Here is a 17,782-nt window from a genome sequence, read left to right as displayed (position 1 = left end):
AATCTCAAATATAAAATATATTTGTTTAACACTTTTTTTCGTTTAAGTGATTCCATATGTGTTATTTCATAGTTTTGATGCCTTCCCTATTATTTTACAATGTAGAAAATATAAAACAATAAAGAAACACCCTTGAATGAGTAGGTGTTCTAAAACGTTTGAACGGTAGTGTACGTATATTGAAACATTTACACATCTTCCCTTTAGGAGCAAACACTTTCACCAATTACCTTTGTAACTAAATTGGAGTACTGCTGTTTTTCTGTTATTTCCTTCACAGAAAAGCAGTAAAAGCGACATTAGTGCTACTGCCTCTGCTGGGGATCACCTACATGCTGTTTTTTGTGAATCCCGGAGAGGACGACATCTCGCAAATAGTTTTTATTTATTTCAATTCATTTCTACAATCATTTCAGGTAAGATCATGGAGTCTTTTTTTCTTTACCAAGTTGCTTCTTCCCAAGAACACACAACTCTTGAACCTTTTAAATCTTTATAATTTTCTTTAGCTTTAATATGCTGTTCATTGGAGGTTTTATAGCCTGTGGAAGAAGGACCCTTCGTACTAATGTAAGACTTTGCAAACCTGTCCCTCGTTGCCTTACTATCAAGTCTTCTGAGCTGTCAGGAGAATGCATGTGGGTGTGAGTTTGTCCACATTGAGTATTCTCAGTGTAAATCTTTGCTCCACAATGCAAGGCTGAGTGGGTGGGGAGCAGGTACTGTATGTGTTAATGGTGCTCAGTGAAGGTGTGTAGAGAATAGGGGTCAGTTTTAGACTATTCTTAAAAGTCTGTTCCATCATGAATCAGTACTTCTATTATTGCTATGTTGAAATGTGAAATACAGACTGCCCTGAATGTGAAGTGCAGTGCATAATTGTTCTCATACGTTTGTGAATCATCGATTCAATTGCTTTTTTTCCCATATCTATACAAGTTACTCATTGGGGCAGAAAATATGTTGTAAACACCAGTTTAGTAACTGTACACTAACATTACTGCATGATTGTAGCGGGTTTACTAACGTGTTAGTTCCATATGCTATGTTGACTTTACATTAGCTAATACATTGACAACTACTTTAGGCTGTGTGTAGCGGTTATGATATGGTTTGGCTTGGAAAGCTTTTTTAGCCTAATGTTTTTTTGTGTTGAAGTCCACAAGCGAAGGGAAAAGGTGAGAGGAGAGAGCATAGATGCGAGAAGGAAAAGAATGTGGCTGCTCTGAAAGTGAACTGTGTTTACGGGTGATCAGGGATGTATTCATTCTGCCGATTCCGTTGAAAAACTTTTCTTAAGCGCAAGCAAAAGGATCAAAACGGGGATAAACATACCTGAATTTGTCCAATTGAAACTCTCATTTGCAACTGTTGGGCTAATGATTACACCCTACAGTATATCATCTGTCACCTCAAATTGTTCTCTCAACCTACTGTACATTGTAAACGTTCATTCATAGGCTAGGTTGTAGCAATCTCATGATGGGTATAAGGAAAATTAGAGTACTATTATTATGTAGTAGCCTAAACCTATCACTGTTACATTAAACTGGAAAAATGGAGATGAATGACAGTCATCCAATATGCTTTCATAGAAATAAGGCCATACTCATGAAAAACAAAAAAACGTCACTGACCGCCACTGGTAAACACCCACTTTGCAGTTAGTGGCATTTTTATTACATGAATCACACGTTGACTCTGAAAAGAATGCCTATTGCTAGCCCACCTTGACTGGCAATCTGATTATTTGGACTCACTATGAAATATCTGACCAATAAGTGATTATTGTCCAATATTGTACATCCCTATTTGAGTGACTTCACCCGTATTTGAGTGAATTGATTATTGTACATCCTTATTTGACTGAATTAATAAAGATCTATGAAAATAGATTTTACATATGAAGTTACATTCTGTACATTCTAACGTTGTTCTGTCTTTTTTTTCCAGGGGTTCTTTGTGTCAGTATTCTACTGTTTTCTTAATGGCGAGGTAAGTCAACAATGGTCTTTTCACTCGTGGGCTTCGCTGTGTGGCGGACCGTTATGAGAGGCAGTGGACAGAAAGTCCTTGAGACCCTACTTTTACCATCATTATCCTGCAGGCTATTTTCTTTTACGAACTTTAATGAAGATGCGCTCTATTTTTCTAGACCTATTTCCTCCTTACTTTAGTGGTCAATCATTGCTGAAATTCATTCAAGTGCCATAAATAAGGGTTGTGATAAATGTGGCTCCCTCCTGCTTCTGCTGTTCTCAACTGCATCTATGAAGCTTTCATTGATATATACACATGAAAAGAAAGACACTGATTGAAGTCTACTGTGGATACTTTAGAAGCTATTCACTGTATCTGAAATGTGTGGTTCTGTACCATTTTGTAAAGATTGTTTGTTGACCGAGTGGCGTAGCGGTCTAAGGCACTGCATCACAGTGCTAGATGCACCACTACTGTCACAGAGGGCCGTGTTCGGGAGCCCCATAAGGCGGCGCACAATTGGCCCAGCGTCGTCCGCGTTAGGGGAGGTTTTGGCCTGGGTAGGCCGTCATTGTAAATAAGAATTTGTTCTTTAACTGACTTACCTAGTTAAATAAAGGTTAAATAAAATATGTCAATTCAAGTTCAAGAGATTTCCTGTGCCCTAGATATTGTGTGTCCTACCAGATAGACTGGCTGCCCACCACTAATACAGTATTTCATTGTCATCGTCCAGGTGCGCTCAGCAGCCAGGAAAAGATGGCATCGTTGGCAGGACAACCATGCCCTGAGAGTGCGTGTGGCACGTGCCATGTCCCTCCCCACCTCACCCACCAGGATCAGCTTCCATAGTATAAAACAGACCACAGCCGTTTGACCAAATCCAAAGGTCACCTTTGGAAATGTCATTTTTTTCTAGGGAAGAGACTTGTCTTGAAGCACCTCTCCATAAATGTTGTCTATTTCCTTTATTTCTTACCCCAGCTGCATAAGGACAGATAGAGAGGGCTTTGAGGAAGAGCCCATTAGGATTTCCGAATTACAGTACTGTAACACAACCTCCTTGGACGTGTGGCAGAGAAGTAAATTCAGAACAGATGGGCAATGCTGCCTCTCCAAATTAACTTTGTGAAGTGATTGCAGAGTCAGAGTCTTACTGGCAATGCATTAATAGCTGTTTTCACACTGTATTACAGCAGGTTGGATTTTAATAGGTCAGGAATGTCGACCTGTCAAGGACCAATCCTGACGAGGCAAAAAAAAAGCTGTGTTAATGTCAAAAAAGACCCTAATCACTCTCAGTACTCTACTATACTTGTAGCAGCATTTATTTCCATAACCTTTCATTGTTTCATGTCTATGAGAGGGCAGGAATGTGCAATAAACAGAGCAGACACGGGTTGAAAATGCGTTCTGTGTCTGTTGCAGACTGAGCTTGAGATGCAATGAGATCGATCAAATGATACTGTTAATCACCAAGGTAATAAGGAACGTGCAGACTCCAAGTGATATTGTTTGGTTTGTCGTCAGCACCACTTTTTTTGCGTTGTGAAAATGTCACCCTAAGAGCTATTCTATTGTATAAATGTTTTCAGGCTCATTTATTTTAAGATTGTTCCCTGCCAATCATTCTCAAATGCCTTTGAGCAGCACAACATCAATGATCTGTTTTTCTCTCTTCTGTATAAAAAACCCTAAGGCAGCTCTTATTTGGATGAGTAATCATAAATCAAAGATATCTTTCACTGGGTTTGAGTTCAGATTATATCCATTATCTTATTATGTAAATAATGGAGATGGGACTGTGATTCTGAGACTTGCCAAGAGAAATAGGAGAAATAGGAGTAAATTAAAGGTACAGTACATTGTGCATACATGAAATCCTTTTCACATAGTTATTTTTCTCTCTTTCAAATCCCAATGTGCTATACTTAATCAGTGTCAGTACTAAACTGTTGGGTCGAGGAGCCAGAGAGAGATAGAGCCTGATTAGTGAGATCTTCATTTGGCTTCCTTAATGATTTGCTCTGCTCAGGTCAACATGCCAAGCTCTGCCCTGGTGACTGACCGACAAGCTGACCTGCACGGGTGTTATCCTCATCTCCCTCCAGGCCCCCCTGCAGTATAATACAATTTCCAGACACATAGGCATGCCTTTCTATTCAGGAAAATAGAACAGTAGAACCCATGCACCCAGGGAATTAAGTTCTTAAAATGCGGAATTGTAGAAATTATGCAATTAGATGGGTATTGAGTACAAGCTCACTTATCTGGGGTATTTGTTTAATATTAATGCATTGTATAAATCTATGTAGGTTTATAAGCAACCATGTACGTCACAGTTGAGTTACTTTGAGAGTAAACAGCTCTCCCAAGTTGTGCAGCGGTCTAAGGCACTGCATCACAGTGCTTGAAGCATCACCACAGACCTGGGTTTAGTCCCAGGCTGTGTCCCAGCTGGCCGTGATTCAGAGGAAACTTCACCCATCTGGCGACCAATGTCAGCTTGCAGGCACCCACTAACCCGGACGATACTGGGCCGATTGAGGCGGCACACAATTGCCTAGTGTTGTCCGGGTTAGTGGAATGTTTGGCTGGCAGGGATTTCCTTGTCCCATCGTGCTCTAGCGACTCCTTGTGGCAGGCCGGGTGCCTGCAAGCTGACATTGGTTGCCAGCTGGATGATGTTTCCTCCGACTCATTGGTGCAGCTGGCTTCCGGGTTAAGCAAACAGTGTGTCGAGAAGCAGTCCGGCTTGACAGGGTCATGTTTCGGAGGATGCATGGCTCTCAACCTTCGCCTTTCCTGAGTCCGTAGGGGAGTTGCAGCGATTGGACAAGACTGTAACCACCAAGAAGGGGTAAAAGTACAAAAACGATACTTTGGGAGTATATAGTAAGTAAGATGCTCAAATTAAAATATATAACATCGGTTGAGAGTTGCTGTTTTTAAATATAACGTAGGTATGGCTCAGTGACAGTCAGAATTCATTATTGCTTTACACATTTTCCTGGTATTGAAATTGGATTAGACCCACATTTATGTTGTAGAACAGCCAATTATAATTTATCTAATTGCTTGTAATGAAAGATTTACTTCTGGAAGGTCAGTTATTTTTCTCTTCACCATCCGACAATTACTGTGAAAATAATGTGGTACCATAGAATAAATGATGAACTTGTCATGTCCATTAGAGTTTGCACCCCTTGATTGCTTGATGTATAATTTTCTGAAAGAGTTGGCTTTGTACCAGTTTCCTGTGTTATATTTTCATTAACGTGACTCACTCCATATGCGCAATTCCTCTCTTAAATACCACCAACTTTTCAAGCAAATAGTTTTCCCAAACAGTCCCAAGATCTAAATAAATTGCCAATAAACTACTGTATGTGAAAAACTGTAAATATTTTAGCTATTTTCTTGCCCTAATCCACGAAACCCTGTTGGTTGAACATCATTTTGTTATTTATGTTTGGGAGGTGCCTTCAAGTTGAATGTTTATATTGGAGCTGTTTTAATCATATCTAGGGGTTCCAGTTGAGAAGGTCTGAAAATAAGATAAAATCTTCAAAGAGTGCGATAAAACATGTATAACAAAAGTGTTAAGCTGTACTGTACATAAACTATTTTAAAGTTTGTTGTATATGTATATTGTAATTAATACAGTATTTGTACACATTTTATGAAGTAAATATGTTTTTTCTCTTAGTAATTCATTAAGAAAATTCAGAGCATTCAGGTTACATGAATACCTACGACCATCCAAAGCAAACATAGAAAGGTATGAATATGCTATTTTACTTGTTTGTATCACCATCTCTCATTTTACAGTTTAAATTGTACTTTCCATGATGTGTTTAGTCTATTGAAGCCATCACAATTCTGGACATACAGCACTCCCATGAATGTTAATTAAAGGTAAGCAGAGTTTTAAATTCCCCAATGGAAATCCAACTAAAACATGAGATTGAAACTTGAAACTTTATTTTTATTTTTCATGATTAATTCATTCAAAATGTAATATTCACCAAAGATGTTAAACATGTTTACTTGTTGTCAGTGCACTTTTTCCAACCTTTTTCATACTTTGGAAAGCTTCACCATTCTCTTATGTCGGTTTGAATTAATGACGTATTAATGTACATAAATGCATTTTGGCTTTTTGTTGAAATACCAATGTTGCCTTATAGAAAAACATTGTGTAAAGAACTATGTTTCTACATTAATTGTTGTACTGATATGTGTGATTGATATGCATTTATACAAGTATATGTGGTAAAATCTTCAGATTTGAAATAAATATTCTCTCTGGTTTGTAAGGCTGCTACCAACATTCTTGTCCAGCATTTCCAGACTTAGTCAGACTCATTCAATGATCAGTATTCACTGAGGAGACAATGAGGAGAAGGATTGCATTTTGTGCATTCTATTCATTCTATTTCATTATACCAGTGCTCAATTTGGATTAGAATCTCTTTGACCCAATAAGGGCTTAATAACGACTTAACATCTCTAACCACAGACTGCCATTAAAACTATTGAATAGAATAAATATTTGAATGATGAAGGATGCTGGCTACACTGACTCCATGGCATGCTAACCTTACATGCAGATGCTAGACTCATTGGAGTATCTGAAGATGGCCTAAGGAAGAGTGCCAGGTTAAATAATAGACTGTATATGTGGATTGGGTTTCCTACTATTCTTACTGTAGTTGGATGGAATGAGGTGTAGCAGCACTCTCACTGTACTCGCTGTGAGTTATACAGCCCTAACAATTATCTGCATCTCTGATTCAAGCAAATAAAGGCTTATTGTGACAATTAATGATCGTGCTGCTTGACAGACGATTAAAAGGTGTTTTGTGGATCTGATGTGCCTCTCGGGCTATAGCTGCATATCCTCCTGGGTCCTCCTACAACTTGTAATATGTCCCTCAAGTTCCCTGCGACTATTTTCAGTCGCATTTCACCAATCATTAACTTGGCTAATAATAAATGATGTCATAACTGCATGGTGAGTAAAAGTTTTCACATACTGTATGTTATGATTCCCGGTTTTGACCACTGCCTGACTCTGGACTACTTTCCCGCCTGCCTGATCATCCTGCCTGCCTGCCCTGACCTTGAATCTGCCTTCCCTTCGGTACCTATTGGACTTTGAAATGGTTTTGACCTTTTGCCTGTACACGGCCATTCTCTTGTCTACCCCTTTTTGGATTAATAAAAATTGTAAGACTCCAACCATCTGCCTCCTGTGTCTGCATCTGGGTCTGGCCTCATGCCTTGATAGTCACTTTCGCATAAAGTGGAGCAAAGGGGCATCAACAACGCATCTCCATCAAACTTAACCGATCATTTTGGCTACTATTATGAGTTGTGCAGATAGAAAAAGTTGCCCTAAATATCTACATGAATTAAGCTTATCTGAGGATGTTTAGGACCTTTAATCAGCTCAATGTCTTCTGGAGCAACATTTCAGATTAATATGAATGTAGCCTCCTAACATTGGTTACACAAAAAAAACATATACAGTTGAAGTCGGAAGTTTACATACACTTAGGTTGGAGTCATTAAAATGTGTCTTTCATCCACTACAATATAGTTTTGGCAAGTTCGTTAAGACATCTACTTTGTGCATGACACAAGTAATTTTTCCAACAATTGTTTACAGACAGATTATTTAACTTATTATTCACTGTATCACAATTCCAAAGGGTCAGAAGTTACACTAAATTGACAGTGCTTTAAAACCGATTGGAAAATTCCAGAAAATTATGTCATGGCTTTAGAAGCTTCTGATAGGCTGATTGACATCATTTGACACAATTGGAGATGTACCTGTGGATGTATTTCAAGGTCTACCTTCACACTAAGTGCCTCTTTACTTGACATCATGGGAAAATCGAAAGAAATCAGCTAAGACCTCAGAAAGAAAATGGTATACAAGTCTGGTTCATCCTTGGGAGCAATTTCCAAATGGCTGAAGGTGGATTCACAAGTAATAGTACCCAAGTATAAACACCATGGGACCACACAGCCGTGATACTGCTCAGGAAGGAGACCTATTCTGCCTCCTAAAGATTCATGTATTTTGGTGCAAAAAGTGCAAATCAATCCCAGAACAACAGCAAAGGGCCTTGTGAAGATGCTGGAGGAAACAGGTACAAAAGTATCTATATCCACAGTAAAACTGCCATAAAAAAGACAGACTACGGATTGCAATTGCACATTGGGACAAAGATCATACTTTTTGGAGAAATGTCCTCTGGTCTGATGAAACAAAAATAGAACTGTTTGGACATAATGACCATTGTTATGTTTGGAGGAAAAATGGGGGAGGCTTGCAAGCCAAAGAACACCATCCCAACTGTGAAACACGGGGGTGGCAGCATCATGTTGTGGGAGTGTTTTGCTGCAGGAGGGACTGGTGCACTTCACAAAATCGATGGTATCGTGAGGGGGAAAATTATGTGGATATAATGAAGCAACATCTCAAGGCATCAGTCAGGAAGTTAAAGCTTGGTCGCAAATGGGTCTTCCAAATGGACAATGACCCCAAGCACAATTCCAAAGTTGTAGCAAAATGGCTTAAGGACAACAAAGTCAAGATATTGGAGTGGCCATCACAAAGCCCTGACCTCAATCCTATAGAGAGATTTGTGGGCAGAACTGAAAAAGTGTGTGTGAGCAAGGAGGCCTACAAACCTGACTAAGTTACACCAGTGTTGTGAGGAGGAATGGGACAAAATTCACCCAACTTATTGTGGGAAGCTTGTGGACAGTTACTCGAAACGCTTGACCCAAGTTAAACAATTTAAAGGCAATGCTACCAAATACTAATTGAGTGTAGGTAAACTTCTGACCCACTGGGAATTTGATGAAAGAAATAATAGCTGAAATAAAAATTCTCTTTACTATTATTCTGATATTTCACATTCTTAAAATAAAGTGGTGATCCTAACTGACCTAAGACAGGGAATTTTTACTTGGATTAACTGTCAGGAATTGTGAATAACTGAGTTTAAATGTATTTGGCGAAGGTGTATGTAAACTTCAGACTTCAACTGTATGATGCAAGATGCTGGGGAAATGAAATGATGATGTTGATGATCTATAAATGTTTCTCAGATGAGAGAGGAAAAGATAGCCAAACAAGGTCAGGAGAGGGAGCTTGTCAACCATTTTGGTGGAGCAAGAAGTGGTAAGAGAAGAAAGGGTTATGACACAGTGCCTTGCAAAAGTATTCATCCCGCTTGATTTTTTTCCTATTTTGTTGCATTACAACCTGTAAATCAAATGGATTTTTACATTTTGATTGCATGTAACGGACATACACAAAATAGTCCAAATTGGTGACGTGAAATTAGAAATATTACTTGTTTCAAAAAATGGAATGGTGGTCAGTTGAATACTTTGTAGTAACGTCGCTGTGTGGTAGACGGGATACTCTTTCCTAGACCACATTTGCAGCTGCTGTTGCTAACTCAACGGCTAGGAGGTATCACTTCTGTAGTGAATAAGAGTTCAAAGTTCATACCATTCGCAACCAAAGCTCACGCTGAGGTTGGCTTAGTTCTGTAGTTGACATGTTAGTCCTTTTAACGCAGAGGCTGCAGACCTCACGTACAGTGCCTTGCGAAAGTATTCGGCCCCCTTGAACTTTGCGACCTTTTGCCACATTTCAGGCTTCAAACAGAAAGATATAAAACTGTCTTTTTTTGTGAAGAATCAACAACAAGTGGGACACAATCATGAAGTGGAACGACATTTATTGATATTTCAAACTTTTTAACAAATCAAAAACTGAAAAATTGGGCGTGCAGAATTATTCAGCCCCCTTAAGTTAATACTTTGTAGTGTCACCTTTTTCTGCGATTACAGCTGTAAGTCGCTTTAGGTTATGTCTCTATCAGTTTTGCACATCGAGAGACTGACATTTTTTCCCATTCCTCCTTGCAAAACAGCTCGAGCTCAGTGAGGTTGGATGGAGAGCATTTGTGAACAGCAGTTTTCAGTTCTTTTTCTCGATTGGATTCAGGTCTGGACTTTGACTTGGCCATTCTAACACCTGGATATGTTTATTTTTGAACCATTCCATTGTAGATTTTGCTTTATGTTTTGGATCATTGTCTTGTTGGAAGACAAATCTCCGTCCCAGTCTCAGGTCTTTTGCAGACTCCATCAGGTTTTCTTCCAGAATGGTCCTGTATTTGGCCCCATCCATCTTCCCATCAATTTTAACCATCTTCCCTGTCCCTGCTGAAGAAAAGCAGGCCCAAACCATGATGCTGCCACCACCATGTTTGACAGTGGGGATGGTGTGTTCAGGGTGATGAGCTGTGTTGCTTTTACGCCAAACATAACGTTTTGCATTGTTGCCAAAAAGTTTAATTTTGGTTTCATCTGACCAGAGCACCTTCTTCCACATGTTTGGTGTGTCTCCCAGGTGGCTTGTGGCAAACTTTAAACAACACTTTTTATGGATATCTTTAAGAAATGGCTTTCTTCTTGCCACTCTTCCATAAAGGCCAGATTTGTGCAATATACGACTGATTGTTGTCCTATGGACAGAGTCTCCCACCTCAGCTGTAGATCTCTGCAGTTCATCCAGAGTGATCATGGGCCTCTTGGCTGCATCTCTGATCAGTCTTCTCCTTGTTTGAGTAGAAAGTTTAGAGGGACGGCCAGGTCTTGGTAGATTTGCAGTGGTCTGATACTCCTTTCATTTCAATATTATCGCTTGCACAGTGCTCCTTGGGATGTTTAAAGCTTGGGAAATCTTTTTGTATCTAAATCTGGCTTTAAACTTCTTCACAACAGTATCTCGGACCTGCCTGGTGTGTTCCTTGTTCTTCATGATGCTCTCTGCGCTTTTAACGGACCTCTGAGACTATCACAGTGCAGGTGCATTTATACGGAGACTTGATTACACACAGGTGGATTGTATTTATCATCATTAGTCATTTAGGTCAACATTGGATCATTCAGAGATCCTCGCTGAATAATTTTGCACGGCCAATTTTTCAGTTTTTGATTTGTTAAAAAAGTTTGAAATATCCAATAAATGTCGTTCCACTTCATGATTGTGTCCCACTTGTTGTTGATTCTTCACAAAAAAATACAGTTTTATATCTTTATGTTTGAAGCCTGAAATGTGGCAAAAGGTCGCAAAGTTCAAGGGGGCCGAATACTTTCGCAAGGCACTGTATTTGGAACAGGAGGTTATATTGTCGTCAAGGCTTTATATAGGAAGGGAGAGGAGGGCGTGTTTGAAAAGTTTTATAACCCATGTCCCTTCACAGGGGCGGGCCACTGATTGAGCAGAGCCCTAACTCCGATAACTACAGTGTGCAGACTTTCCACTGTAGAGTTCATGTCATCTTATCATTGATGAGAATGTCTCAGATGACAACCGAACTGACATCAGTCATTATGTACCACCGCATATGTTCAATTGGTCAGATTACCAGAATATAGTTCACCACCCCCCCCACCTTCTGATGCTCCCAGAATCTCTATGTTAACAAAGGGGTTTTCAAATGTCACATCAGTAGGGTAGAGAGAGGAAACAGGGGGGGAAGAGGTATTTATGACTGTCATAAACCTACCCCCATGCCAACATCATGACTAAGGTCATAGTAGCACACTGTACTATATGTGCTGTAGAGCAGTATTTGGTTCACAACGTACAGTACCTCCACGAAACGAGTGACGGGAGACGTCCCATCCAGAGCAGGTTTGTCTATCAAATCATTCAGGCTTAATGAATCTCAATGTTAGTTATTACAGAGAGCAGCATTCAAGGGGGCTTCCTGGGGTTGAGCCATGGGGACTGGGGATAAAACAACATGTCCGAAGAGCTACAGTACATTAGGACAATGAGTTGAGAGACTGCTGTTCACTCTACAGTCACTCTAGAGTCAGATAATCAAATTAGCAAGATGTTATCCACACGAAAGGTAAATAAGTTACAATGTATACTGAAATGGAAATATTGGGGGGTGGGGGGGACATCATGTGGACACTGGTGACTGATGTGGACCTACTGATCTGTAACCAGACAGATATCCAATCATCTTAAATCCGATTTGTAATACCAGGTGATTATGGCGTGTTTTCCTGCTGAGAACAATCAGTTAAACAAACCAAACACAGCTGCTGAAAGGTCTCAGGATTTCAGACCACGGGCTTAATCTATTTGTGGAAGGTAAGAAGCCAGTTAATATAATGTAGGCCTACACATACACTACATTGGAATATTTAAAACAAACTCTTTACTTTTTATAAACTAGCTTGATTATTTTACAGTTCATACTTGAAGTGAAGCTCTTATCCATCCTGATGATATATCAATTTGTTTGTTTTTCTGACATATTAATAGTAATTCTTCTTTCAGTACTTGATACATGTCTGCCCTCTTGTGTCTGCAACCAGGAAAATCAAGTGGCATCATTAAGGTGGCATAGGTTGTGTGGTTTGATAAACCAAAGAAGAGAAGAATGGAGACATGAAAAGGTGGAACGTGGTGTCTGCCTGGAATGTGAATGTATGTGATAGAGAGACTACGATGGCTATTGACTGTGTGTGAATGAAATATATTACATGTCAGAGCACACATGTCCAACTGAGTCCATCTCTTTTCGCCATAAAGATTTCGTAAGATTGTTCATGAAGCTTAACTTGATGCAGTAAGAAGAATTGTCATTGTTGATGTATGATTATGAAGGAACTCCATACGGACTTTGCCTGTTCCTTTTCTGTATTTTATTTTTTAGCAGTTTCATTTCATTTATCACTGTGAGCTGATTGTTTGGTAAAGTATATTAGTTAGACCAATGACAACCTCTACTGGATGTAGGCTACATGAGGCTGCATTGACTTTAGACCCCAATACAGTATACCGTCACATGGCAAGGAAAATATGACTAACGAACATTAGTTACGATAAGTAAAATTCGGAAGTACAGTATTGCACAATACTATAATAATGAATCATTCTGTTTAATCACACGTTTTGATCCACACATGAATAGTACAATCACATTTATTATTTGAGTGAACAAGATGGGGAGCAAATGAAAACATTGAACAATTAGTTGACGTTAATTGGTCCCGTCACCTGATGGAATTGTAATCCAATTGGGCACACAGGGATGAGCACATGAGATGAGCACATGGGATCAGGGACATGGTGTGGACTTTCCATTAACATATGAACAATCCCCCGTCTTCAACTACCGGGTGTCTTGGCAGCCTTTTTAAGATGCCATGACATGTTTTACAAAATCTGAGAGGAAAAATCGATGAGGGAGTTACATACAGAGATCTTGATTGATTTAATGTTTATTTATGTTTTGGAATGTTTAGTCAACGATAGCAAGAAGAGGGTATCATTTCTTAACCTTCGTAGTTTACACAGCCATTGGCGTCCTCCTGGTTTGGCATGAGCTGCTCAACCTCATCCTCCTTCATCTTCTCACCTTCAACCAATCAACAATACTGTTCAAATCCCTTTTCTAATACCGTTGAACTTGAGTCTGCCCTAAAACCTTTATGGCCTACTTTAGCCTGGTCCAATAATGAATGTGCTTCAGCCAACTCGTCTAATGTTGTCAACGGTATGACAATAAAGAGTTGGTTACAGCACATACATTGTGGGACATGGCAAGATCAAACTATTTTTGTCTGTATTATTGTATGGTGTATGTTAAAGATGTCTGAGGCGTTGAACTCACCTAGTGAAGCCAGGACGTGCCTGAGCTCAGCGCCCATGACTGTGCCATCGCCCAGTTTGTCGAATACCCTCAGACCCTCAACAAAATCCTCATATGTGCCGCGGTCCTTGGCTTTGCAGATGTGTTGGTGGATTGGCAGGAAGCTGTCGAAGTCCAGCATCTTTGTCGCCATCTCTTTGTATGAAACAACAAAATCAAATGTCATTGAAACCGTCCACACCATCACCAACACAGGGGTTAGAAATGTATAACATTGACTTAGATTGAATTAAAATAATACATATTAAATGTATGATTACCTCTATTAAATTTCAAATATAAAAAGTAATAATAGCTAAATGTTAAAAGCTTATTGATGAAACATCGAAGAAAGCAAACTGAGCAGTATGTTTTTATTTGAGAAAAACACAAATATAAAACTGATCATAGATTGTTGCGTGGACTTACCCTCAGCCTTGGGCTTTCCAAGGACGTATGTGATTTCAGCGTTGGTAGGGTTCTGCCCCAGTGCCCTGATCACATCGCCACACTGTCCGTATGTGATTTTCATCTCATTGAGTGGTGTCCTGTCAAACAACTGGAAAGCATCCTTGAAATCTGTGGAGAGAGCAACACGAAAGTATTATTGTGTGTCTAAAATCTGTTCCGCTTAGCTTTCCGAGTGCAGTGAGTGTCTGGCAGGGCCCTAAAAGCAGGCAGGTCTCAATTTGAGGAGAGGCTGGAAATGCCACAATCTGTGGTATGCTAACAGTGTGCCGCCACGTGTTCATGTGGTGAGGAAATCGAAGGGGGATTTGCCTCCTGCTTTCAATATATCACTTTTTTTTCCTGTATGTAATATAAGCCATTTAGCAGACAGTTATATCCAAAGCAACTTACAGTCATGCATGAACACATTTTGTATGTGGGTGGTCCTGGGAATTGATCCCACCATCGTGGCAATTTAAGCACCGTGCTCTACCAACTGAGCTACGAGGACCTATCTCTTGCACTATACTGTCAATGGAGAAAAGTTATCATTGTTGTCATCTGTCACACACCACTGTAAATGAATGCAAATTGATATGGTTGCACTCAGAACACTTCCAAAATACTAAAATTACAACCCCAAAACAACCTCTATTATAATAAGTGTACCATTCCAGGTCACAACTGTAACTACAATCTCAATCTTACCCTCAATCTGCTCAGGAGTGAATTCAAGCTGAAAGGAAAAACAAAAATAACATTTTGGTTCAGGATGTGGACACAAAGTAGTCATTTAAAATGGCCAACAACATAGTTAACTGCATGTTGTGAGCGACAGTGAAAATGACTTTTAAAAACTGAGGTCAAATACATAAGGCATGACTCTTTGGCCTTGATGGTAGTAGTATCCCCCACTCTGAATGAACCTAAATGTAAAGTGAATGGAAAATGGAGGAGTATAGGAGGAGAAGGCCATGAAAATGTAATTGTGCTTCACCAAAACTTCAAAGGTCTAACCTAAAACTGTATTAATATATATATTTATCTTTGCACTTCTTTCTTATTTTTATGCACAAATAAGGCATTCCGATTTGGGTGGTCTGCTATGCATGGCCATAATTAAAATCACATTGAGTGGTTTTAACCTCACTACATAATACAGCTGTTCCCTCAACCATGAAAATGTTTACTTATATAGAAGAGGCAGAGTCAGCAAGAAACAAACTTTGCCTTGTGTAAGCCAATATTCTCCCAACTTTAAGCTCCATAAAGTTCAAGCTACTGTTGCTTAAGTACAAAATATTGTGACTTGTGATGATGTAAATAGTAGTATGAAGATCAAATGCTCTATAAAGGTCTTGAAATGTATGTAGATTTTGTCATGTTAATTATCATTGTTCGTCTTCAATCTGTCATGTTACTCGTATTATCTTATCTTTAAAGTCAAAAACTTGATTTTATATATATTTCCACAATGTGAGGTTGGAATAGTACTGTGAAATTGTGACAATTATGATAATGCCCTTTTAGTGTAAGAGCTGTTTGAAATGACTGCCTGAAATGTCATCCTGTTTTGGTGGGATGGAGTTTTGGCCTGACTTTTGACATCACCAGGTGGTAAATTAGTTACTAGACCAATAAGAAAGAGGGTTCCAAACCTCTATACCAATAACAGCTAGTTAAATTTTCCCCTACCCACTCCGTCCAACCACTCTTTACTAAGAAGCATTTAGATTTGTTTTTTGGACATTTTAAATGAAAACAGTCACACTAGCTAGGTTTCCATCCAATTGGCGACAGATCTTCATGAGCCTATTCTAAAATCCGCATGAAGAAGATATGCGCCTTTTCCGCAACTGACTTGTTGCGGAAAAGTCAGTGAGTGATGAAATAGTGCACACAATATATTATTTTTTTGCTTATGTTTTCATGTACCGAATTCAAATCTAAAGTTCAATGTGTTTCCATCATATGTTCAACTCTACCGATAGTTTTGTCACAAAAACTGCTGCGTTAAATAGCCGACAGTTCGCAGATATAGGGTGGTCTACATGGTGAGTTAATTATGGATTAGAACAAGAATATGTTTATTTGTCAAACGGCAGTCAAGCATCAATCATCATGTCACCAGAATATGACCCGCGCTATTTATTGAAAAGGAGCATCAAGCTCATTACCATGTACTTTCTCCACCCTGTGAAGTTCATCATAACGTATCTAATCTGTAGCCTAATAAACTGCATGGTTTCCCTAGTCATAGTGGTAGGACCACACACTATACCATCGAGTGACTCCAAGTTCACTTCGATGTGATGGTTATTATATCAACATAATACATTTTACCTACGCAAAAAGATCCCACCATGTCAAACGAACAAATGACCTGTCGGCATTTCCAAAATTGTGCCGAAACTACCTGTTTCCATCATAGCTTATTTTTTTATATATTTTTTTAAATCTATGGTGACTTAATTCACATAAAACACTGTGGGTGGTAACTTGGTTAGTAAGGTACTTAATTGTTACACAGACATTTTTTGATAGTGGCTTAAAAATGGCTGCATTGGACCTTGTCCAAACGGCTTAACTGTAGGACTCCTATTTGCATGCACTGCACTGTTCACGTCACACGGTGTCTCTGATGTTCTTGAAAAACACAGATGACCATCAATGGAAGACCGAACTGTTATTACCATCTCCTTGAAAGGTCCATTGTGTCCTCAAGTGGATAGATGGCTTGATGTTGAGATTGAGAGTATTACATTTTTCTTATCAATTTGATGAATATGAAAAGAATGGAACCTCACCCAAATGATAGTGAAATTATGTGCTGTATGATAGCCCAGTTACAATTTTAGCATCTAACAAATACATGAGTAACACACCTTTTTAGTCTTAAATAAGTCCCTAATAAAACAAATCATTTTAAACATGTTCGAAGATAACAAATAATCAAATAAAAACATTGTTATGTTGATGTTTCCCCCATCCAACACCCACATCCAAAGCTCATCATATTTTCCCTATTCCCTTCATGCAAACCAGTGAAAATAGGAGTTCTTCTGTACCACGACTTCTGTGGGGTTAAACTCCGGGATCTTGACTGGCTCAGGCTCTGGGGCCTTGGGTTTGGGTGCTTCTTTGGGCTCTTCCTTCTTATACTCAGGGCACACAGGAGGAATGACACTGCTAACACACACTGGGTAGAGGTGTCCTGGAGTGTCTGGGACCCTTTATTCTTTCTTCACCCCCTCCCTGACTGCAATGCTGTCAACAATAGGGGGACTACTATAAAAGCCCATGCTTTGTGCTTCTATTTAAGACCTACAACAGGCTGCGGATGCATATCATCAAGAAGGCTACTAGGAAACCAATTTGGATAGAATTCCCCCGCCTGGATCCTCCATCCTTGAATCCAGCGATTTCTATTGAGTCCATTTATGTGTTCTGGTATCTTTAAAAGTCCATCACAGTGTTGTATCTGAAGTTGTTCACTGAGGGCAGGTGACCATCTGAGAAACAGACAGTGAATGTGACTCAAATTATCCTGCCATAATAATATTGATGATACCCTGCAAATACTCTACACTCCGATT

At 39.3% G+C, this 17,782-nt stretch overlaps 2 protein-coding genes across 2 annotated transcripts in view; one reads left to right on the top strand and one right to left on the bottom strand.

The window, feature by feature from the left end:
* The window catches only part of LOC118394823 (corticotropin-releasing factor receptor 2), an 80,295-nt gene extending 75,447 nt beyond the window's left edge, over nucleotides 1-4,848 (top strand). Inside the window, exons 10-12 of the mRNA XM_035788398.2 lie at nucleotides 281-416; nucleotides 1,954-1,995; nucleotides 2,717-4,848. Of these exons, the coding sequence (XP_035644291.1) occupies nucleotides 281-416; nucleotides 1,954-1,995; nucleotides 2,717-2,857 (319 nt within the window). The 3' untranslated portion in view covers nucleotides 2,858-4,848. The remainder of the gene's footprint in view (nucleotides 1-280; nucleotides 417-1,953; nucleotides 1,996-2,716) is intronic.
* An 8,126-nt stretch (nucleotides 4,849-12,974) lies between these two features.
* Nucleotides 12,975-17,419, bottom strand: LOC118395133 (myosin light chain 1, cardiac muscle-like; the record flags this gene model as incomplete). Its single annotated transcript, XM_035788908.2, has 6 exons — nucleotides 12,975-13,270; nucleotides 13,386-13,463; nucleotides 13,719-13,892; nucleotides 14,166-14,315; nucleotides 14,895-14,922; nucleotides 17,255-17,419. Coding segments are annotated over 6 exons (624 nt in total), but the record flags the coding sequence as incomplete, so codon positions are not given.
* Nucleotides 17,420-17,782: the final 363 nt, after the last annotated feature.

The sequence above is a fragment of the Oncorhynchus keta genome, chromosome 15 (assembly GCF_023373465.1).
Source record: "Oncorhynchus keta strain PuntledgeMale-10-30-2019 chromosome 15, Oket_V2, whole genome shotgun sequence".
NCBI classification, from domain to species: Eukaryota; Metazoa; Chordata; class Actinopteri; order Salmoniformes; family Salmonidae; genus Oncorhynchus; species Oncorhynchus keta.
This window is presented reverse-complemented; position numbering and strand designations above follow the sequence as displayed.